This window comes from Pseudophryne corroboree, chromosome 4 (genome assembly GCF_028390025.1).
Source record: "Pseudophryne corroboree isolate aPseCor3 chromosome 4, aPseCor3.hap2, whole genome shotgun sequence".
NCBI lineage: Eukaryota > Metazoa > Chordata > Amphibia > Anura > Myobatrachidae > Pseudophryne > Pseudophryne corroboree.
This window is the reverse complement of record NC_086447.1, coordinates 922554720-922577512: the sequence shown is the minus strand read 5'-3', so window position 1 is coordinate 922577512 and position 22793 is coordinate 922554720. Positions and strand designations below refer to the sequence as shown.

The following is a 22793-nucleotide window of genomic DNA, read 5'->3' as shown; positions in this document are numbered from 1 at the left end:
TGCTATACTGGAAACTACTGAGGAGGAAAGGGATCTAGGAGTCACTATTTCAGGTGACATAAAGGATAAATATAGTATTAATGGCACTATACTGGAAACGACTGAGGAGGAAAGAGATCTAGGAGTCACTATTTCAGGTGACATAAAGGATAAATATAGTATTAATGGCACTATACTGGGAGCTACTGAGGAGGAAAGGGATCTAGGAGTCACTATTTCAGGTGACATAAAGGCTAAATATAGTATTAATGGCACTATACTGGAAACTACTGAGGAGGAAAGGGATCTAGGAGTCACTATTTCAGGTGGCATAAAGGATAAATATAGTATTAATGGCACTATACTGGGAACTACTGAGGAGGAAAGGGATCTAGGAGTCACTATTTCAGGTGACATAAAGGATAAATATAGTATTAATGGCACTATACTGGAAACTACTGAGGAGGAAAGGGATCTAGGAGTCACTATTTCAGGTGACATAAAGGATAAATATAGTATTAATGGCACTATACTGGAAACTACTGAGGAGGAAAGGGATCTAGGAGTCACTATTTCAGGTGACATAAAGGATAAATATAGTATTAATGGCACTATACTGGGAGCTACTGAGGAGGAAAGGGATCTAGGAGTCATTATCTCAGGTGACATAAAGGATGAATATAGTATTAATGGCACTATACTGGAAACTACTGAGGAGGAAAGGGATCTAGGAGTCACTATCTCAGGTGACATAAAGGATAAATATAGTATTAATGGCACTATACTGGAAACTACTGAGGAGGAAAGGGATCTAGGAGTCACTATTTCAGGTGACATAAAGGCTAAATATAGTATTAATGGCGCTATACTGGAAACTACTGAGGAGGAAAGGGATCTAGGAGTCACTATTTCAGGTGACATAAAGGATAAATATAGTATTAATGGCACTATACTGGAAACTACTGAGGAGGAAAGGGATCTAGGAGTCACTATTTCAGGTGACATAAAGGCTAAATATAGTATTAATGGCGCTATACTGGAAACTACTGAGGAGGAAAGGGATCTAGGAGTCACTATTTCAGGTAACATAAAGGATAAATATAGTATTAATGGCGCTATACTGGAAACTACTGAGGAGGAAAGGGATCTAGGAGTCACTATTTCAGGTGACATAAAGGATAAATATAGTATTAATGGCACTATACTGGAAACTACTGAGGAGGAAAGGGATCTAGGAGTCACTATCTCAGGTGACATAAAGGATAAATATAGTATTAATGGCACTATACTGGAAACTACTGAGGAGGAAAGGGATCTAGGAGTCACTATCTCAGGTGACATAAAGGATAAATATAGTATTAATGGCACTATACTGGAAACTACTGAGGAGGAAAGGGATCTAGGAGTCATTATCTCAGGTGACATAAAGGATAAATATAGTATTAATGGCATTATACTGGGAGCTACTGAGGAGGAAAGGGATCTAGGAGTCACTATTTCAGGTGACATAAAGGTAGGTAAGTAAGATAAGCTGAAGGCTGCATAAGCCTGAGGCCATATAAGCGATCAACTTTTGTGATTGGTTGTTAAATGACTAAGCAGTTGCTAGGCAGATCAGTTTTCCCGGTTGGTTTTTCCTATTGGTTTAGGGGGTTGTGGATCAGGATGAAGAGGAGGGTCTTAGGTTAGTATATAGGGAGTGGCCATCTTGTTAGACTCCCTCTTGCCTTTCAGTTTATGCCCAGGAAGGATAAGTATACTGTTTCTTGTCCAACTTGCATAATCTGTTTAAATTGCATTTGCCTTCACTGGGCATTTTATAGTATACTGTTGCCCCCTCTCTGTACAGTGCATCTTTGTGCTTTTGCCGACGTCTCCCTCCTGCTGCTATGACCCGTCCCAGACGATCAGCTCCCCCCCCCCCGGCGCCTCGTGGAGGCAGGGAGCGCCTTCCGCTCCCGCTCCCCGAGCATTGCGCCCCAGCGTGGCCGTTCCCCTGCTGCAGACAGGCGGCGGGGGCGGGCTGTTACAGCCCGCTCCCCTGCCGCACGGAGACGGGCGGCCAGCGGCCGCTCGTCACGTGGTGCCGATGCGCGCGGCTCGGCCGGGCCGCGCGTCCCGGCGCTCGCAGCGGGACGGGCCTCTCCTCTCCCTCCTGTCTCGGGCGTCGGCTGTACTCCCCCTCCGGCGGCCGGCGGCCGCTCAGCACGTGGCGCGGGTGCGCGCGGTCCGGCTGGGCCGCGCTCCCCAGCGTCTACCGCGGGCGAAACATCTTCCCTCCCTCCTTCCTTAAGTTCCTCCGGCCCTCCTCCTCCATCCCCGCGGTCGGCTCTCAACGGCGTCCTAGGGGCACAAGCTGTGCCGGACGGCCGGGGCAGAGCTGCGGGGGGCGAGGGGGGGGTCAATAGGCAGCTGGGGGATATGAGCCCAGGACAGCGGGTAGCGTCTCCCGCTGTCCCCGGGACAATGCAGGGCCCCATACGACCCCCCTCCAACGAGGGGTTTAGCACACCTCAAGTCAATTTGGATAATATTGGGCCGTTTGGGCCTAGTGTCGCTGGGGGGGGGACGTGGCAGCGGCTGCCGCCACACCCGCCCCGGCGGCAGTCACATGGCAGGGTTTCCCCCCGGCCTCTGTGGCCTGCTCGGGCTCTTCCTGGGTGTCAGACGCCCCGCCGCCATTAACGGCGCCTCCGCTCGTCGGTTTTCAAACCCCTCTCCACGCCCTTCCCGGTTCTTTTCCTTTTGGGTCCACACAGACATCCGTCTCGGCGGCTTATATGACGCCCGGCGGGGCGTTTTCGGTAGCAGCGCAGCAAGGCTTCGCTGGGAGCCAGTCCTTCCCCGGGGGTTTTGCGTGGCCTCCGGCTCCAGCATTCCCCTTAGCCGCCAGCATGCCTTCCATGGGCTTCATGACGGTGTCCGGCACACAGTTTTCCCCGCACGGGTCCAGCGCGGGCGCCGGCGTGCAGTCCACGTGGTCGGTCGGTGGCCCCCGAGTCGCGGTGCCCTTGCCGGCCTTTGCGGGCCTGCAATCAGGGCAGGCACCGGGCGGTGGGTATCAGGTGGCACAGAGTTGGCCCCCTCTCACGGCGCCCCCTCAGTTCCTTCCGGCGTCATACGGATGGGCGGGGGCGGGCGGCTGCCCGCCGCATACGGCGTGGCGGCCGTCTTACCCCGCGAGTTTTGGTGCAGTGAGCGGGTCGGCCTTTACGCAGTCGATCGGGTACACCTCGGCGGGGGCTCCCTCCCTGCAGCTGCCGGGCGGCCAACCGCCGCGGAGCGGAGGGACGGGCTCTCCGTCTCCGCATTTGCGGACAAGTGTTAATGATGTTCTGGTTCCCCCGGTGCCGGTTGTCCCCTCTTTTTCTCCCTTGCAGGTCCCGTCTAATTCAGGGGCTACGCCCGTCACGAGGCGAAGGTCACGGACGAGCACGACTGCGAACGTGGAAGTACGGCCATCAGCGGAGACAGGTGCAGCGGACGACGCGGTTCCGGGTCCTTCAAACTCCGGTGAGCTAAACATTCCTTTACACGTTTCAACTGGTAGTTCCTCGTCTTCTAGCAGCGTATCATCCGGCTCTCCGCGGCGCCCGCGTAAATTAGCTAGGCTCATCGCGCGGCGAATGGCCAAGGAGGCGCATAAGGTGGCCGCTCCTGCGCAGGTGGTCCCCTCCGACCCTCCCCGTTACGGCGAGATGGTACATTGCGCCAACACGGCAGTTACAAGGGGGGTTCGTAAGCGCATGCGGGAAAAAATACGTAAGGGGAAGTATGTAGACATATTCACCCTTACGGAGGAAATGCGGCAAGGTTTTGACGCGGCCAAGAAACCGGGTGGTATTGGGGAAAATGCGTTTCGCAATTTTCACCAGTGGCTGCGTGGTTTTTTGGTGTTCATGGCTTGCTACACGGAGTCGCGTCCCGCGGAGTATGCCAACTTGGTGAAATATTTGTTTTTAGTACACGATATGTACTTAAAATCCAAGGGTTCCGCGTGGCGGGATTACGACGAGAAGTTTCGTCGCAATCAGGATGGCAACCCCATCCTGCCCGCGGGTTTTAAGGACGTTGAGGTGTGGTTAGAGGTAACGCAGCAGGTCAAACCCACCCCGGACGTCGCGGCCAAGAAGCCCGGGGCGGCCGGGGCGGTGGTTTCACGATTGACAGGAAAAGGCAAGTGCTTTGCCTACAACGACGGCAAATGCGTCAAGGGAACGAATTGTCGTTTTCGCCACTCATGTAGGTTGTGCGGAGCGAGTCACCCGGCCAAGGAATGCACCGCGGCGACAGGCGGTAAGCCTGCCGCTTCCACCGAGGCCGGTGGAGTTGGCAAGTAAGGCCTTCTCCCCGATTATAGTTCCCGAGTTGCAGCGCTGGCTTACCTTGTACCCCGATGAGTCGGTGGCATCGTTTCTCTTGGAGGGCTTTCAGCACGGTTTTCGCTTGCCAATTTCGGATTCGGTATATGTGGTTGCGCGCCAGAATTTGAGATCGGCTCGCGAATTCCCGCAGGAAGTCCGGCGGAAGGTTGACGGGGAGATCGGGCTGGGGCGCATGGCTGGGCCCTACGCCGTTTCCCCGCTGCCCTCCTTGCGCATTTCCCCAGTAGGGGTAGTGCCCAAGAAGGCCATAGGCAAGTTTCGTTTGATACAACACTTGTCGCACCCGCCAGGGTTGTCGGTCAACGACGCTATCCCGGAAGCCCAGTGCAGAGTTCGATATCAGTCGTTTGACGACGCGCTGCGATTAGTGCGGGATTTTGGTCCGGGGAGTCTGTTGGCAAAATTGGACGTGGAGTCGGCCTTTCGGCTACTCCCGCTACACCCAGATTCCCTGCGGTTTCTGGGTTTCAAAATAGGGGGCGAATTCTACGTCGATCGGTGTCTCCCCATGGGTTGCTCTGTCTCCTGCGCATACTTTGAGTGCTTTAGCACATTTTTGCACTGGTGCGTCCAGACCGCCTCCGGGCAGCTGGGGGTGGCTCACTACCTGGATGACTTTCTTTTTGTAGGGCCCGGAGACAGTTCGGTCTGTGGGGACATTCTCTCGGTGGCCAGGTCGTTATTCTGCGCTTTAGGGGTTCCGGTTGCGCAGGATAAGTGCGAGGGTCCTTGCACTTGTCTTAGCTACTTAGGTATAGAAATTGACACGTTAGGGGGGTGCTGTCGCTTGCCCGAAGATAAGGTGCGGAAACTAGTGGGTTTGATTACAGACTGTTTAGCAAAACGCAGGGTTCGACTTAAGCAGGTGCAGTCCTTGCTTGGTTCTCTCAATTTTGCGTGTCGGATTATCCCTATGGGCAGGATTTTCTGTCGCAAACTCGAACGGGCCACCGCGGGGACGGTTCGGCAGAATCACTCCGTGTACCTTTCCCGCGAGATCAAGGATGATTTGCGGATTTGGGTCTCGTTCCTGGTGTCCTTCAACAGGGAAGTTTTGTGGCCCGCTCCTTGTTGTTCCAGTAAGCAGCTGCAATTGTTCACGGATGCATCCGGCAGTCTAGGGTTTGGCGCGTTCTTCGCTGGCGCATGGTGCGCTGCGGCCTGGCCGGCATCTTGGGTAGCGCGGGGGTTTACCAAGAACCTTCTGTTGCTGGAATTGTTCCCTATCATAGTGGCGCTTGAGTTATGGGCCGGACGGTTCGCAAATAGGGACATTCTGTTTCTTTGCGACAACTTGGGGGCAGTGCATGCGATTAATAATCAGCGTTCCTCCTCTCCGCAGGCGCTGCGACTGCTAAGGCATTTAGTGTTGGTTTGTTTGCAGCGCAATATTAATTTTAGGGCTCGCCACGTTCCTGGAGTTGACAATGGAATTGCAGATGCATTGTCCCGGTTCCAGTTTGACAAATTCAGGACGTTGGTTCCTGGTGCGGAGGCAGAGGGGTTACAGTGTCCACCTTCTGTCTGGCAGATGGTCGAAGCGGTTTAACGGCATTAGCCAGGTGTGCACTGGCTCCCTCCACGCTGCGAGCGTATGATGCTGCATGGCGGGATTGGTCAGCCTTTCAGAGTAGGTACGGGGTAGCAGGTGAGTCTTCGGCCGACGCCCTGTTGACCTTTGTTTGGGAGCATTACCAGAACGGCAGGTCAAAAGCGGCCATGGCTACTGCCCTTGCGGGCATCGCCTTTCACTCGCGACTCCACGGGACGGCGGACCCCACGGGGTCGTTCGTCCTTTCCAGAGCGCTGAAAGGCTGGGCTAGGTTGCACCCGGCGCCTGCGGATTCGCGTAGGCCTATAACTTTGCAGCTGCTAGCAGAATTGCTGCGGGTGCTACCTCAGATTGCGTCCTCGGAATTTGAGGTGGCATTGTTTAGTAGCGCATATGCCCTGGCCTTTTTTGGGGCTTTTCGGGTGAGCGAGTTAGTGGCGAGCAGCAAGGCGTCCCGGGAATCGGGTCTGCTCTACGAGAATGTGCGCCTGCAGGAAGGCCTGTTGCTCTGTAGGATTGTGCGGTCCAAGACAGATCAAACAGGTCGGGGTCGCTGGTTGTCCTTGGAGGCTCAGGGAGGTACGGGCGTTTGCCCGCTGCGGCTGACGCAGGAGTATGTGCGGTTAAGACCTCCGGGGGGTAACCAGTTGTTGGTGCACGCGCAGTCGGACCCTCTGACAAAATTTCAGTTCTCATCGGTGTTCAAGAAATGTTTGACGGCGTTGGGCTTGCAGGAGGCGGACTTCGGTACTCATTCCTTTCGGATTGGGGCGGCTACCCATGCGGCGGCCGCTGGTTCATCACCAGCGGCTATTCGGGAGTTGGGTCGCTGGAAGTCGGCCTCCTATAAGTCTTATGTCCGTATAGATAAGTTATAAGTGCGCCTGTTGCGCTAACCCAAAAACATGTTTACTCGTCGGTTTTTGAACGCTTACCGTTCAGGAATCGAGGGTGTGAAGCGAATTTTTAAAATTTTTCCTCCGAGGGGGCCTAATTTCAATTGGCTGTTCTATCAAGGTCCACGGGAGGTTTTTTGAGTTTTCTCCTTCACTTGGGTTTAATTGGTTACGTTGTGTTTAAGTTACAGATTATGTGCATAATCTGACATTAGGATATTTTCTTTTACAGCTGTCATCAATGTTGGAGACCACATATGGATGGTTGGTCATTCATATGTTTTTTGGGCGGAGAAACATCCTATGGCGTCTAGGGCGACTGAGATTTTTGGGTCCAGGCAATTTAGATGGTTAGGTGTTAGGGGCATGTTGTGGGGTGATCTGTTGCGAGTCCTTTTTTCTAGGGAGCGCCGCTGGGGTCGCCCCAGTTGTATTATCATTCATTTGGGTGGTAATGATCTGGGCCGAGTTAAGGGTATAGACTTGATTTTGTCTATAAAGGCGGATGTGGTGGCGATACGTTGTCACTGGCCTGGGGTATGCATTATCTGGTCGGAAATGGTGCCCCGTTTCCATTGGCGTGGTGCGGTGCGTTTCTCGGCGCTGGAGAAAGCACGCAAAAAGGTGAACTCGACGGTGTCTCTTTTTGTCAAGGCCATAGGCGGAGTGGCAATTAAGCATCCGCTGATGGTGCTGCGGAACAGGCAGCGTTATAGAGACGATGGGGTTCACCTTTCGCCGGAGGGAGTGCAGTTTTTTCTGGAGGATATTTTCGGTCCTTTTCGTTAGAGCTAGTTAGTTTCTGGTTGATTTTCTGTTTGCGGATGGCGGTGGCGGTTTGGTAAACCTTGGTGGCGGGAAATCGCTGCCAACCAGCTGTCACACAGGCATAAGTGGTCATTGTGGGGCTCCCTCTTTAAATGGACGGCAGGTGTGTCCTTTTCTTGCGGTTGGACATTTAGACGTTCCCCTGCGGGAACCGAACGTTTGCCAGAGAAAGAGGGGTAAGGCCAGCACAATGCGGGTTATGCGGGAAGGAGGCGGGGTATGTGTACTCCCCTCCTTGGTTTGATGGTTTGTCATTTAGGTGACGGGTGCTGGTGTTTGGCAGCGGTTTTCTGTTTGCCATCCTCCAAACTAAAGTTAATATACATTCAATTCAATTCTAATTCGGCCTCAATTATTAGTTTAAAGAGTTGGTCAGCGATTAATAAACATCGTCTGACCTTTAACTCCAGCTACTGTGTCCGTGTCTTTATTTCAGTGTGTGGTGTGGTTTTATTTAGTGATAAGCTAGCTTAAGTAAAAGGTTTATGTAATCACAATAAAGTTATGAGCGGCTTATGTAACACAACAATGAGGAAGGCTATTCAGATGCTTGGCTGCATTGGGAGAGGAATCAGCAGCAGAAAGAAGTAATAATGCCACTGTATAAGTCATTGGTACGGCCTCATCTAGAATACTGTGTTCAATTCTGGAGGCCAAATCTTCAAAAGGACTTTAATACTTTAGAGACTGTACAAAGAAGGGCAACTAAAATGGTGCATGGCCTACATCACACAACATACCCAGAATGACTAATAAATCTCACTATGTATAGTGTGGAGCAGAGAAGGGAAGGGAAGGGGGGATATGATAGAGACTGTCACATATACCAAGGGTTTTACCAGGGTACAGGAGGGAAACATTCTTCAAATCAAGAGAAGTATTAGAACACGAGGACATGCACTGATACTGGGGGGAGGGAGGTTTAGGGGAAATTTGGGGGAAAGTGTCTTCACAGAAAGGGTAGTGGACAAGTGGATTAGCCTCCCATCAGAGGTGGTAGAGGCTAAGACAGTAGAGCAATTTACACATGCATGGGATAGACATAAGGATCTCCTTACACAGAAATAAGCATAAAAAAATGTTTGAGGTAAAATTAAGGTAGAAACGGAGGAAGACTAGATGTGCCAAGTGTTTCTTATCTGCCGTCACATTCTATGTTTTTATGTAACAATAAGATACGTTACCTCTGCAGCCTCATCCTCACATCCATCAGAAGATTCTGTATCTGGAGGTGAGCAAAATTCGGGCTGCAAGGAACAAACAAGGGAAAATAAAGAGTAATAAAAACATGGAATTATATTTATCAGCTTAAAGTGAATCTGCATCTTTAGAAAACCAAATACACTTGTGTCTGACCGCATGGCAAACAAAGAAAACCTGTTATAATTACCGCCTCCCAAAATGTAGCGGCAGCAGCCTTATGTATTTTAAACTACTAGAGTCCTAATCAGTCTGTCCCCCTCCATTTTGCTGTATCTGTATAAGGAAGCCGCAGCCAAATGCATGAGGACAAAGCAACGTCAGAACAAATCCACAGAGTGATATTTTATTATTTTAAGAAGAGACTAAAAAAGAAATAAAAAGTTCTATTTGTGCTTTATAGAGGCCTGTAGGAACTAGATGTATACAACATAACAGGAGCTGACTACAATCTGGGGATCTTCCGCCATTGGTCATTATGTATAGAACTAGTCATCGTCCATGATAATTACTATAATGACATTAAACGCTGGTGACTGCGAGAGACACACATTTATGATACTGGTGATTATAAGCCACTGTACAATTGTATGAAAGCATAATAACTACATATGAATATATTACCTCGTAGGGATCTGCATCCACCACATTTCCAGCCTCCCTAAAATAAAATAAAAGTCAATTAGTGAGAATATTTATCCTGCTAGTAAAATGAATAATAAATGTGATACACTGAGCATGACGTTTTATTCTCCCTCATAATATGGTTACCGGTATTCTACCGTATTAAATATAAAATACTTTTACTGACATACAAGGCTATTAACCAAACTGCACCAACGTACATCTCTTCACTCACTTCAAAATATCTCCCTACCAGACCTCTCCGCTCTGCACAAGATCTGCGTCTCTCATCCACACGCATTACTTGTTCCCACTCAAAATTACAGGACTTTATCCGAGCTTTACCCACTCTGTGGAATTCCCTCCCACGCAGAGGCGTAACTCTGGGAGGCAACGGAGTCATCTGCAGCCGGGCTCCTGCTCTGAAGGGGGCACCTCTCCTCCCATTCTGTGACAGCATTGAATTAAGTTAATTGATAGAGGCCTCTATCTCTTCAGTGGCCGACTTCCTCACTGGTCCCTGCACCTTACACATAACACTTTTTATTATACTGTAGATACACATTTTAAAAGTGTCACACCCGGGATTAGAAACCACACCCTATTACACTAAAGCCAGATACTTTACTGATGAAGCTGTTTGCACCTGTATAGGAAATATGAGAATTCAAACTACTGTATATGAAGTTACTTCTCTGACAATTACACATAACTTAATATAGTTAGAATTCTCATGCTTCATGTACAGGAGCAAATAGCTCCATCAGTAAAGTGGCTGCTGTCAGGGTAACAGGTCATGGGTTCTAATCCTGGGTATGACTGCTAAGAAATGTTTGATTTAAAATAAAAGACAATGAAATGTATAGATACACAGTATATATATATTTTTTCAGAACACTCCATACACACATACATGTATTTATCTAAATATAGGAGGGGGGGGGGGGCACCAATATTTATCTTGCCTCCGGGCAACTGGGACGAACTTACGCCACTGCTCCCACGCACAATAAGACTCGCCTCTAGTCTCCAAACCTTTAAACGTTCCCTGAAAACTCACCTCTTCAGACAAACCTATCAAATTCCAGACCCACCCACATAACCTTCAGTGCTTCCCTATCTAATTACATCCTCTCTGTACAGTACACATAACATCACATATCTTGTCTTTCTTTACTCTCACACCCTCCTGACCCTTGGACAACATTGCTGGGTGATCATATCATACAACCCATTAAGAACCTAGCAATCTGGTGGACCATTATGCAACAGGTACCATCTATCCTTGTGTATCTATGCCTATTTCCCTATAGATTGTAAGCTTGCGAGCAGGGCCTTCCTACCTCTATGTCTGTCTGGTTTTACCCAGTTTTGTTCTATTACTGTTGTTCTAATTGTAAAGCGCAACGGAATATGCTGCGCTATATAAGAAACTGTTAATAAATAAATAGTAAATAAATATGTATTGGTTGGAGAGTGATTACAGGTCTGATCCCAGCAGCTGAATGTGTGAGTACATGTGGCAGTGTTAGGACAGAGGGAGTGTACTCACCAGCAGCTGCACCTATTCCCGGTCCTGACTGTTGGAATGTGTGAGTACAGGTGGCGGTGTTAGGGCAGAGGGAATGTACTCACCAGCAGCTGCCCCTATTCCCGGTCCTGACTGTTGGAATGTGTGAGTACAGGTGGCGGTGTTAGGGCAGAGGGAATGTACTCACCAGCAGCTGCCCCTATTCCCGGTCCTGACTGTTGGAATGTGTGAGTACAGGTGGTGGTGTTAGGGCAGAGGGAATGTACTCACCAGCAGCTGCACCTATTCCCGGTCCTGACTGTTAGAATGTGTGAGTACAGGTGGTGGTGTTATGGCAGAGGGAGTGTACTCACCAGTAGCTGCCCCTATTCCCGGTCCTGACTGTTGGAATGTGTGAGTACAGGTGGCGGTGTTAGGGCAGAGGAAATGTGCTCACCAGCAGCTGCCCCTATTCCCGGTCCTGACTGTTGGAATGTGTGAGTACAGGTGGCGGTGTTAGGGCAGAGGAAATGTGCTCACCAGCAGCTGCCCCTATTCCCGGTCCTGACTGTTGGAATGTGTGAGTACAGGTGGTGGTGTTAGGGCAGAGGGAATCTACTCACCAGCAGCTGCCCCTATTCCCGGTCCTGACTGTTGGAATGTGTGAGTACAGGTGGTAGTTTTAGGGCAGAGGGAGTGTACTCACCAGCAGCTGCCCCTATTCCCGGTCCTGACAGCATGTGTGAGAACAGGTGGCAGTGTTAGGGCAGAGGGAGTGTACTCACCAGCAACTGCCCCTATTCCCGGTCCTGACAGTTGGAATGTGTGAGTGCAGGTGGCGGTGTTAGGGCAGAGGAAATGTGCTCACCAGCAGCTGCCCCTATTCCCGGTCCTGACTGTTGGAATATGTGAGTACAGGTGGTGGTGTTAGGGCAGAGGGAATGTACTCACCAGCAGCTGCCCCTATTCCCGGTCCTTACAGAATGTGTGAGTACAGGTGGCGGTGTTAGGGCAGAAGGAGTGTACTCACCAGCAGCTGCTCCTATTCCCGGTCCTGACTGTTGGAATGTGGGAGTACAGGTTGGTGGTGTTAGGGCAGAGGGAATGTACTCACCAGCAGCTGCCCCTATTCCCGATCCTGACAGAATGTGTGAGAACAGGTGGCAGTGTTAGGGCAGAGGGAGTGTACTCACCAGCAGCTGCCCCTATTCCCGGTCCTGACTGTTGGAATGTGTGAGTACAGGTGGTGGTGTTAGGGCAGAGTGTACTCACCAGCAGCTACCCCTATTCCAGGTCCTGACTGTTGGAATATGTGAGTACAGGTGGCAGTGTTAGGGCAGAGAGAGTGTACTCACCAGCAGCTGCCCCTATTCCCGGTCCTGACTGTTGGAATGTGTGAGTACAGGTGGCGGTGTTAGGGCAGAGAGAGTGTACTCACCAGCAGCTGCCCCTATCCCGGTCCTGACTGTTGGAATGTGTGAGTACAGGTGGTGGTGTTAGGGCAGAGGAAATGTGCTCACCAGCAGCTGCCCCTATTCCCGGTCCTGACTGTTGGAATGTGTGAGTACAGGTGGCGGTGTTATGGCAGAGGGAGTGTACTCACCAGCAGCTGCCCCTATTCCCGGTCCTGGCTGTTGGAATGTGTGAGTAGAGGTGGCGGTGTTAGGGCAGAGGAAATGTGCTCACCAGCAGCTGCCCCTATTCCCGATCCTGACTGTTGGAATGTGTGAGTACAGGTGGTGGTGTTAGGGCAGAGGGAATGTACTCACCAGCAGCTGCCCCTATTCCCGGTCCTGACTGTTGGAATGTGTGAGTGCAGGTGGCGGTGTTAGGGCAGAGGAAATGTGCTCACCAGCAGCTGCCCCTATTCCCGGTCCTGACTGTTGGAATGTGTGAGTACAGGTGGCGGTGTTAGGGCAGAGGAAATGTGCTCACCAGCAGCTGCCCCTATTCCCGGTCCTGACTGTTGGAATGTGTGAGTGCAGGTGGCGGTGTTAGGGCAGAGGAAATGTGCTCACCAGCAGCTGCCCCTATTCCCGGTCCTGACTGTTGGAATGTGTGAGTATAGGTGGTGGTGTTAGGGCAGAGGGAATGTACTCACCAGCAGCTGCCCCTATTCCCAGTCCTGACAGAATGTGTGAGTACAGGTGGCGGTGTTAGGGCAGAAGGAGTGTACTCACCAGCAGCTGCCCCTATTCCCGGTCCTGACTGTTGGAATGTGGGAGTACAGGTTGGTGGTGTTAGGGCAGAGGGAATGTACTCACCAGCAGCTGCCCCTATTCCCGATCCTGACAGAATGTGTGAGAACAGGTGGCAGTGTTAGGGCAGAGGGAGTGTACTCACCAGCAGCTGCCCCTATTCCCGGTCCTGACTGTTGGAATGTGTGAGTACAGGTGGTGGTGTTAGGGCAGAGTGTACTCACCAGCAGCTGCCCCTATTCCCGGTCCTGACTGTTGGAATATGTGAGTACAGGTGGCAGTGTTAGGGCAGAGAGAGTGTACTCACCAGCAGCTGCCCCTATTCCCGGTCCTGGCTGTTGGAATGTGTGAGTACAGGTGGTGGTGTTAGGGCAGAGGAAATGTGCTCACCAGCAGCTGCCCCTATTCCCGGTCCTGACTGTTGGAATGTGTGAGTACAGGTGGCGGTGTTATGGCAGAGGGAGTGTACTCACCAGCAGCTGCCCCTATTCCCGGTCCTGGCTGTTGGAATGTGTGAGTAGAGGTGGCGGTGTTAGGGCAGAGGAAATGTGCTCACCAGCAGCTGCCCCTGTTCCCGATCCTGACTGTTGGAATGTGTGAGTACAGGTGGTGGTGTTAGGGCAGAGGGAATGTACTCACCAGCAGCTGCCCCTATTCCCGGTCCTGACTGTTGGAATGTGTGAGTACAGGTGGCGGTGTTAGGGCAGAGGAAATGTGCTCACCAGCAGCTGCCCCTATTCCCGGTCCTGACTGTTGGAATGTGTGAGTACAGGTGGCGGTGTTAGGGCAGAGGAAATGTGCTCATCAGCAGCTGCCCCTATTCCCGGTCCTGACTGTTGGAATGTGTGAGTGCAGGTGGCGGTGTTAGGGCAGAGGAAATGTGCTCACCAGCAGCTGCCCCTATTCCCGGTCCTGACTGTTGGAATGTGTGAGTACAGGTGGTGGTGTTAGGGCAGAGGGAATGTACTCACCAGCAGCTGCCCCTATTCCTGGTCCTGACTGTTGGAATGTGTGAGTACAGGTGGTGGTGTTAGGGCAGAGTGTACTCACCAGCAGCTGCCCCTATTCCCGGTCCTGACTGTTGGAATGTGTGAGTACAGGTGGTGGTGTTAGGGCAGAGGGAATGTACTCACCAGCAGCTGCCCCTATTCCCGGTCCTGACTGTTGGAATGTGTGAGTGCAGGTGGCGGTGTTAGGGCAGAGGAAATGTGCTCACCAGCAGCTGCCCCTATTCCCGGTCCTGACTGTTGGAATGTGTGAGTACAGGTGGCGGTGTTAGGGCAGAGGAAATGTGCTCACCAGCAGCTGCCCCTATTCCCGGTCCTGACTGTTGGAATGTGTGAGTGCAGGTGGCGGTGTTAGGGCAGAGGAAATGTGCTCACCAGCAGCTGCCCCTATTCCCGGTCCTGACTGTTGGAATGTGTGAGTGCAGGTGGCGGTGTTAGGGCAGAGGAAATGTGCTCACCAGCAGCTGCCCCTATTCCCGGTCCTGACTGTTGGAATGTGTGAGTACAGGTGGTGGTGTTAGGGCAGAGGGAATGTACTCACCAGCAGCTGCCCCTATTCCCGATCCTGACAGAATATGTGAGTACAGGTGGCAGTGTTAGGGCAGAGAGAGTGTACTCACCAGCAGCTGCCCCTATTCCCGGTCCTGGCTGTTGGAATGTGTGAGTAGAGGTGGCGGTGTTAGGGCAGAGGAAATGTGCTCACCAGCAGCTGCCCCTATTCCCGATCCTGACTGTTGGAATGTGTGAGTACAGGTGGCGGTGTTAGGGCAGAGAGAGTGTACTCACCAGCAGCTGCCCCTATCCCGGTCCTGACTGTTGGAATGTGTGAGTACAGGTGGTGGTGTTAGGGCAGAGGAAATGTGCTCACCAGCAGCTGCCCCTATTCCCGGTCCTGACTGTTGGAATGTGTGAGTACAGGTGGCGGTGTTATGGCAGAGGGAGTGTACTCACCAGCAGCTGCCCCTATTCCCGGTCCTGGCTGTTGGAATGTGTGAGTAGAGGTTGCGGTGTTAGGGCAGAGGAAATGTGCTCACCAGCAGCTGCCCCTATTCCCGATCCTGACTGTTGGAATGTGTGAGTACAGGTGGTGGTGTTAGGGCAGAGGGAATGTACTCACCAGCAGCTGCCCCTATTCCCGGTCCTGACTGTTGGAATGTGTGAGTACAGGTGGTGGTGTTAGGGCAGAGGGAATGTACTCACCAGCAGCTGCCCCTATTCCCGGTCCTGACTGTTGGAATGTGTGAGTACAGGTGGTGGTGTTAGGGCAGAGGGAGTGTACTCACCAGCAGCTGCCCCTATTCCCGGTCCTGACAGAATGTGTGAGAACAGGTGGCAGTGTTAGGGCAGAGGGAGTGTACTCACCAGCAGCTGCCCCTATTCCCGGTCCTGACTGTTGGAATGAGGGAGTACAGGTGGTGGTGTTAGGGCAGAGGGAATGTACTCACCAGAAGCTGCCCCTATTCCCGGTCCTGACAGAATGTGTGAGAACAGGTGGCAGTGTTAGGGCAGAGGGAGTGTACTCACCAGCAGCTGCCCCTATTCCCGGTCCTGACTGTTGGAATGTGGGAGTACAGGTGGTGGTGTTAGGGCAGAGAGAGTGTACTCACCAGCAGCTGCACCTATTCCCGGTCCTGACTGTTGGAATGTGTGAGTACAGGTGGTGGTGTTAGGGCAGAGTGTACTCACCAGCAGCTGCCCCTATTCCTGGTCCTGACTGTTGGAATACGTGAGTACAGGTGGCAGTGTTAGGGCAGAGAGCGTGTACTCACCAGCAGCTGCCCCTATTCCTGGTCCTGACTGTTGGAATGTGTGAGTACAGGTGGCGGTGTTAGGGCAGAGAGAGTGTACTCACCAGCAGCTGCCCCTATCCCGGTCCTGACTGTTGGAATGTGTGAGTACAGGTGGTGGTGTTAGGGCAGAGGGAATGTACTCACCAGCAGCTGCCCCTATTCCCGATCCTGACTGTTGGAATGTGTGAGTACAGGTGGTGGTGTTAGGGCAGAGGGAATGTACTCACCAGCAGCTGCCCTTATTCCCGGTCCTGACAGAATGTGTGAGAACAGGTGGCAGTGTTAGGGCAGAGGGAGTGTACTCACCAGCAGCTGCCCCTATTCCCGGTCCTGACTGTTGGAATGTGGGAGTACAGGTGGTGGTGTTAGGGCAGAGGGAATGTACTCACCAGCAGCTGCCCTTATTCCCGGTTCTGACAGAATGTGTGAGAACAGGTGGCAGTGTTAGGGCAGAGGGAGTGTACTCACCAGCAGCTGCCCCTATTCCCGGTCCTGACTGTTGGAATGTGGGAGTACAGGTGGTGGTGTTAGGGCAGAGGGAATGTACTCACCAGCAGCTGCCCCTATTCCCGGTCCTGACTGTTGGAATGTGCGAGTACAGGTGGCAGTGTTAGGGCAGAGGGAGTGTACTCACCAGCAGCTGCCCCTATTCCCGGTCCTGACAGAATGTGTGAGAACAGGTGGCAGTGTTAGGGCAGAGGAAATGTGCTCACCAGCAGCTGCCCCTATTCCCGGTCCTGACTGTTGGAATGTGCGAGTACAGGTGGCAGTGTTAGGGCAGAGGGAGTGTACTCACCAGCAGCTGCCCCTATTCCCGGTCCTGACAGAATGTGTGAGAACAGGTGGCAGTGTTAGGGCAGAGGGAGTGTACTCACCAGCAGCTGCCCCTGTTCCCGGTCCTGACTGTTGGAATGTGGGAGTACAGGTGGTGGTGTTAGGGCAGAGAGAGTGTACTCACCAGCAGCTGCACCTATTCCCGGTCCTGACTGTTGGAATGTGTTAGTACAGGTGGTGGTGTTAGGGCAGAGTGTACTCATCAGCAGCTGCCCCTATTCCCGGTCCTGACTGTTGGAATATGTGAGTACAGATGGCAGTGTTAGGGAAGAGAGAGTGTACCCACCAGCAGCTGCCCCTATTCCCGGTTCTGACTGTTGGAATGTGTGAGTACAGGTGGCGGTGTTAGGGCAGAGAGAGTGTACTCACCAGCAGCTGCCCCTATCCCGGTCCTGACTGTTGGAATGTGTGAGTACAGGTGGTGGTGTTAGGGCAGAGGAAATGTGCTCACCAGCAGCTGCACCTATTCCCGGTCCTGACTGTTGGAATGTGTGAGTACAGGTGGTGGTGTTATGGCAGAGGGAGTGTACTCACCAGCAGCTGCCCCTATTCCCGGTCCTGACTGTTGGAATGTGGGAGTACAGGTGGCGGTGTTAGGGCAGAGGGAGTGTACCCACCAGCAGCTGCCCCTATTCCCGGTCCTGACTGTTGGAATGTGTGAGAACAGGTGGCGGTGTTAGGGCAGAGAGAGTGTACTCAACAGCAGCTGCCCCTATTCCCGGTCCTGACTGTTGGAATGTGTGAGTACAGGTGGCGGTGTTAGGGCAGAGAGAGTGTACTCACCAGCAGCTGCCCCTATTCCCCGTCCTGACTGTTGGAATGTGTGAGAACAGGTGGTGGTGTTAGGGCAGAGGGAGTGTACTCACCAGCAGCTGCCCCTATTCCCGGTGCTGACAGAATGTGTGAGTACAGGTGGCGGTGTTAGGGCAGAGGGAGTGTACTCACCAGCAGCTGCCGCTATTCCCTGTCCTGACTGTTGGAATGTGGGAGTACAGGTGGTGGTGTTAGGGCAGAGAGAGTGTACTCACCAGCAGCTGCACCTATTCCCGGTCCTGACTGTTGGAATGTGTGAGTACAGGTGGTGGTGTTAGGGCAGAGTGTACTCACCAGCAGCTGCCCCTATTCCTGGTCCTGACTGTTGGAATACGTGAGTACAGGTGGCAGTGTTAGGGCAGAGAGCGTGTACTCACCAGCAGCTGCCCCTATTCCTGGTCCTGACTGTTGGAATGTGTGAGTACAGGTGGCGGTGTTAGGGCAGAGAGAGTGTACTCACCAGCAGCTGCCCCTATCCCGGTCCTGACTGTTGGAATGTGTGAGTACAGGTGGTGGTGTTAGGGCAGAGGGAATGTACTCACCAGCAGCTGCCCTTATTCCCGGTCCTGACAGAATGTGTGAGAACAGGTGGCAGTGTTAGGGCAGAGGGAGTGTACTCACCAGCAGCTGCCCCTATTCCCGGTCCTGACTGTTGGAATGTGGGAGTACAGGTGGTGGTGTTAGGGCAGAGGGAATGTACTCACCAGCAGCTGCCCTTATTCCCGGTTCTGACAGAATGTGTGAGAACAGGTGGCAGTGTTAGGGCAGAGGGAGTGTACTCACCAGCAGCTGCCCCTATTCTTGGTCCTGACTGTTGGAATGTGGGAGTACAGGTGGTGGTGTTAGGGCAGAGGGAATGTACTCACCAGCAGCTGCCCCTATTCCCGGTCCTGACAGAATGTGTGAGAACAGGTGGCAGTGTTAGGGCAGAGGGAGTGTACTCACCAGCAGCTGCCCCTGTTCCCGGTCCTGACTGTTGGAATGTGGGAGTACAGGTGGTGGTGTTAGGGCAGAGTGTACTCATCAGCAGCTGCCCCTATTCCCGGTCCTGACTGTTGGAATATGTGAGTACAGATGGCAGTGTTAGGGAAGAGAGAGTGTACTCACCAGCAGCTGCCCCTATTCCCGGTTCTGACTGTTGGAATGTGTGAGTACAGGTGTTGGTGTTAGGGCAGAGAGAGTGTACTCACCAGCAGCTGCCCCTATCCCGGTCCTGACTGTTGGAATGTGTGAGTACAGGTGGTGGTGTTAGGGCAGAGGAAATGTGCTCACCAGCAGCTGCACCTATTCCCGGTCCTGACTGTTGGAATGTGTGAGTACAGGTGGTGGTGTTATGGCAGAGGGAGTGTACTCACCAGCAGCTGCCCCTATTCCCGGTCCTGACTGTTGGAATGTGTGAGTACAGGTGGTGGTGTTAGGGCAGAGAGAGTGTACTCACCAGCAGCTGCCCCTATTCCCCGTCCTGACTGTTGGAATGTGTGAGAACAGGTGGTGGTGTTAGGGCAGAGGGAGTGTACTCACCAGCAGCTGCCCCTATTCCCGGTGCTGACAGAATGTGTGAGTACAGGTGGCGGTGTTAGGGCAGAGGGAGTGTACTCACCAGCAGCTGCCGCTATTCCCTGTCCTGACTGTTGGAATGTGGGAGTACAGGTTGGTGGTGTTATGGCAGAGGGAGTGTACTCACCAGCAGCTGCCCCTATTCCCGGTCCTGACAGAATGTGTGAGTACAGGTGTCGGTGTTAGGGCAGAGGGAGTGTACTCACCAGCAGCTTCCACTATTCCCGGTCCTGACTGTTGGAATGTGTGAGTACAGGTGGCGGTGTTAGGGCAGAGGGAGTGTACTCACCAGCAGCTGCCCCTATTCCCGCTCATGACTGTTGGCATGTGTGAGTACAGGTCGCGGTGTTAGGGCAGAGGGAGTGTACTCACCAGCAGCTGCCCCTATTCCCGGTCCTGACAGAATGTGTGAGTACAGGTGGCGGTGTTAGGGCAGAGGGAGTGTACTCACCAGCAGCTGCCACTATTCCCGGTCCTGACTGTTGGAATGTGTGAGTACAGGTGGCGGTGTTAGGGCAGAGGGAGTGTACTCACTAGCAGCTACCCCTATTCCCGGTCATGACTGTTGGGATGTGTGAGTACAGGTGGCGGTGTTAGGGGAGAGGGAGTGTACTCACCAGCAGCTGCCCCTATTCCCGGTACTGACTGTTGGAATGTGTGAGTACAGGTGGTGGTGTTAGCAGGGTCATATTAAGCCCTCGGGGGGCCCGGGGCACCAAAGACAACAGGGCCCCCCCGTGGACCACCAGCCCCCACAGTTACCCCCACCTCCACCCCGCTGCTCACCTCTCGCGGTCACAGGCAACGGGAGCCGCGCTGCAGCATGGGGAGAAGAGAAGACACCAGGCTGCCGGGATATGAGGGATCCACGCTGCCGGGGGAGGAGTGCGGCTGTGCATGCGGCTTCCTCCCCCCTCCTCTCGGGCAGCACGGTCGGGGACTGAGTCAAGCAGTCTCCAGCCTCTGCCGCCAGAGGCATCTCTCCTGGCAGCAGAGATGGCTGGAGATTGCTTGACTCAGTCCCCGACCATGCTGCCCGAGAGGAGGGGGGAGGAAGCCACATGCACAGCGTGGATCACTCCTGCCCCGGCAACCTGTAGATCGGTGCAGAGCTCTGGCCGGGGGGCCCCTTAAAACGGGGGGCCCAGGGTACTGACCCCCGGGGCAACTCCCTTAATCCGGCTATGGGTGTTAGGGCAGAGGGATTGTACTCAACAGCAGCTCCCCTATTCCCGGTCCTGACTGTTAGAATGTGTGAGTACAGGTGGCGGTGTTAGGGCAGAGAGAGTGTACTCACCAGCAGCTGCCCCTATTCCCGGTCCTGACTGTTGGAATGTGAGTACAGGTGGCGGTGTTAGGGCAGAGGGAGTGTACCCACCAGCAGCTGCCCCTATTCCCGGTCCTGACTGTTGGAATGTGTGAGTACAGGTGGCGGTGTTAGGGCAGAGGGAGTGTACTCACCAGCAGCTGCCCCTATTCCCGGTCCTGACTGTTGGAATGTGGGAGTACAGGTGGCGGTGTTATGGCAGAGGGAGTGTACTCACCAGCAGCTGCCACTATTCCTGGTCCTGACTGTTGGAATGTGTGAGTACAGGTAGCGGTGTTATGGCAGAGGGAGTGTACTCACCAGCAGCTGCCACTATTCCTGGTCCTGACTGTTGGAATGTGTGAGTACAGGTGGTGGTGTTAGGGCAGAGGGAGTGTACTCACCAGCATGTGCCCCTATTCCCGGTCCTGACTGTTGGAATGTGTGAGTACAGGTGGAGGTGTTATGGCAGAGGGAGTGTACTCACCAGCAGCTGCCCCTATTTCCGGTCCTGACAGAATGTGTGAGTACAGGTGGAGGTGTTATGGCAGAGGGAGTGTACTCACCAGCAGCTGCCCCTATTCCCGGTCCTGACTGTTGGAATGTGTGAGTACAGGTGGCGGTGTTAGGGCAGAGAGAGTGTACTCACCAGCAGCTGCCCCTATCCCGGTCCTGACTGTTGGAATGTGTGAGTACAGGTGGTAGTGTTATGGCAGAGGGAATGTACTCACCAGCAGCTGCCCCTATTCCCGATCCTGACTGTTGGAATGTGTGAGTACAGGTGGTGGTGTTAGGGCAGAGGGAATGTACTCACCAGCAGCTGCCCTTATTCCCAGTCCTGACAGAATGTGTGAGAACAGGTGGCAGTGTTAGGGCAGAGGGAGTGTACTCACCAGCAGCTGCCCCTATTCCCGGTCCTGACTGTTGGAATGTGGGAGTACAGGTGGTGGTGTTAGGGCAGAGGGAATGTACTCACCAGCAGCTGCCCTTATTCCCGGTTCTGACAGAATGTGTGAGAACAGGTGGCAGTGTTAGGGCAGAGGGAGTGTACTCACCAGCAGCTGCCCCTATTCCCGGTCCTGACTGTTGGAATGTGGGAGTACAGGTGGTGGTGTTAGGGCAGAGGGAATGTACTCACCAGCAGCTGCCCCTATTCCCGGTCCTGACAGAATGTGTGAGAACAGGTGGCAGTGTTAGGGCAGAGGGAGTGTACTCACCAGCAGCTGCCCCTGTTCCCGGTCCTGACTGTTGGAATGTGGGAGTACAGGTGGTGGTGTTAGGGCAGAGAGAGTGTACTCACCAGCAGCTGCACCTATTCCCGGTCCTGACTGTTGGAATGTGTTAGTACAGGTGGTGGTGTTAGGGCAGAGTGTACTCGTCAGCAGCTGCCCCTATTCCCGGTCCTGACTGTTGGAATATGTGAGTACAGATGGCAGTGTTAGGGAAGAGAGAGTGTACTCACCAGCAGCTGCCCCTATTCCCGGTTCTGACTGTTGGAATGTGTGAGTACAGGTGGCGGTGTTAGGGCAGAGAGAGTGTACTCACCAGCAGCTGCCCCTATCCCGGTCCTGACTGTTGGAATGTGTGAGTACAGGTGGTGGTGTTAGGGCAGAGGAAATGTGCTCACCAGCAGCTGCACCTATTCCCGGTCCTGACTGTTGGAATGTGTGAGTACAGGTGGTGGTGTTATGGCAGAGGGAGTGTACTCACCAGCAGCTGCCCCTATTCCCGGTCCTGACTGTTGGAATGTGTGAGTACAGGTGGCGGTGTTAGGGCAGAGAGAGTGTACTCACCAGCAGCTGCCCCTATTCCCCGTCCTGACTGTTGGAATGTGTGAGAACAGGTGGTGGTGTTAGGGCAGAGGGAGTGTACTCACCAGCAGCTGCCCCTATTCCCGGTGCTGACAGAATGTGTGAGTACAGGTGGCGGTGTTAGGGCAGAGGGAGTGTACTCACCAGCAGCTGCCGCTATTCCCTGTCCTGACTGTTGGAATGTGGGAGTAAAGGTTGGTGGTGTTATGGCAGAGGGAGTGTACTCACCAGCAGCTGCCCCTATTCCCGGTCCTGACAGAATGTGTGAGTACAGGTGTCGGTGTTAGGGCAGAGGGAGTGTACTCACCAGCAGCTTCCACTATTCCCGGTCCTGACTGTTGGAATGTGTGAGTACAGGTGGCGGTGTTAGGGCAGAGGGAGTGTACTCACCAGCAGCTGCCCCTATTCCCGGTCATGACTGTTGGCATGTGTGAGTACAGGTGGCGGTGTTAGGGCAGAGGGAGTGTACTCACCAGCAGCTGCCCCTATTCCCGGTCCTGACA

The 22793-nt window shown here is 53.2% G+C and overlaps 1 protein-coding gene across 1 annotated transcript in view; it reads right to left on the bottom strand.

The window, feature by feature from the left end:
- LOC134911032 (calpain-8-like) overlaps positions 1–22793 on the bottom strand; it is a 254013-nt gene that overhangs the window by 83221 nt on the left and 147999 nt on the right. The window contains exons 12-13 of the mRNA XM_063919425.1: positions 9465–9501; positions 8825–8887 (exon numbers count right to left, since the gene is read on the bottom strand). Coding sequence (XP_063775495.1) covers positions 8825–8887; positions 9465–9501 — 100 coding nt within the window. The remainder of the gene's footprint in view (positions 1–8824; positions 8888–9464; positions 9502–22793) is intronic.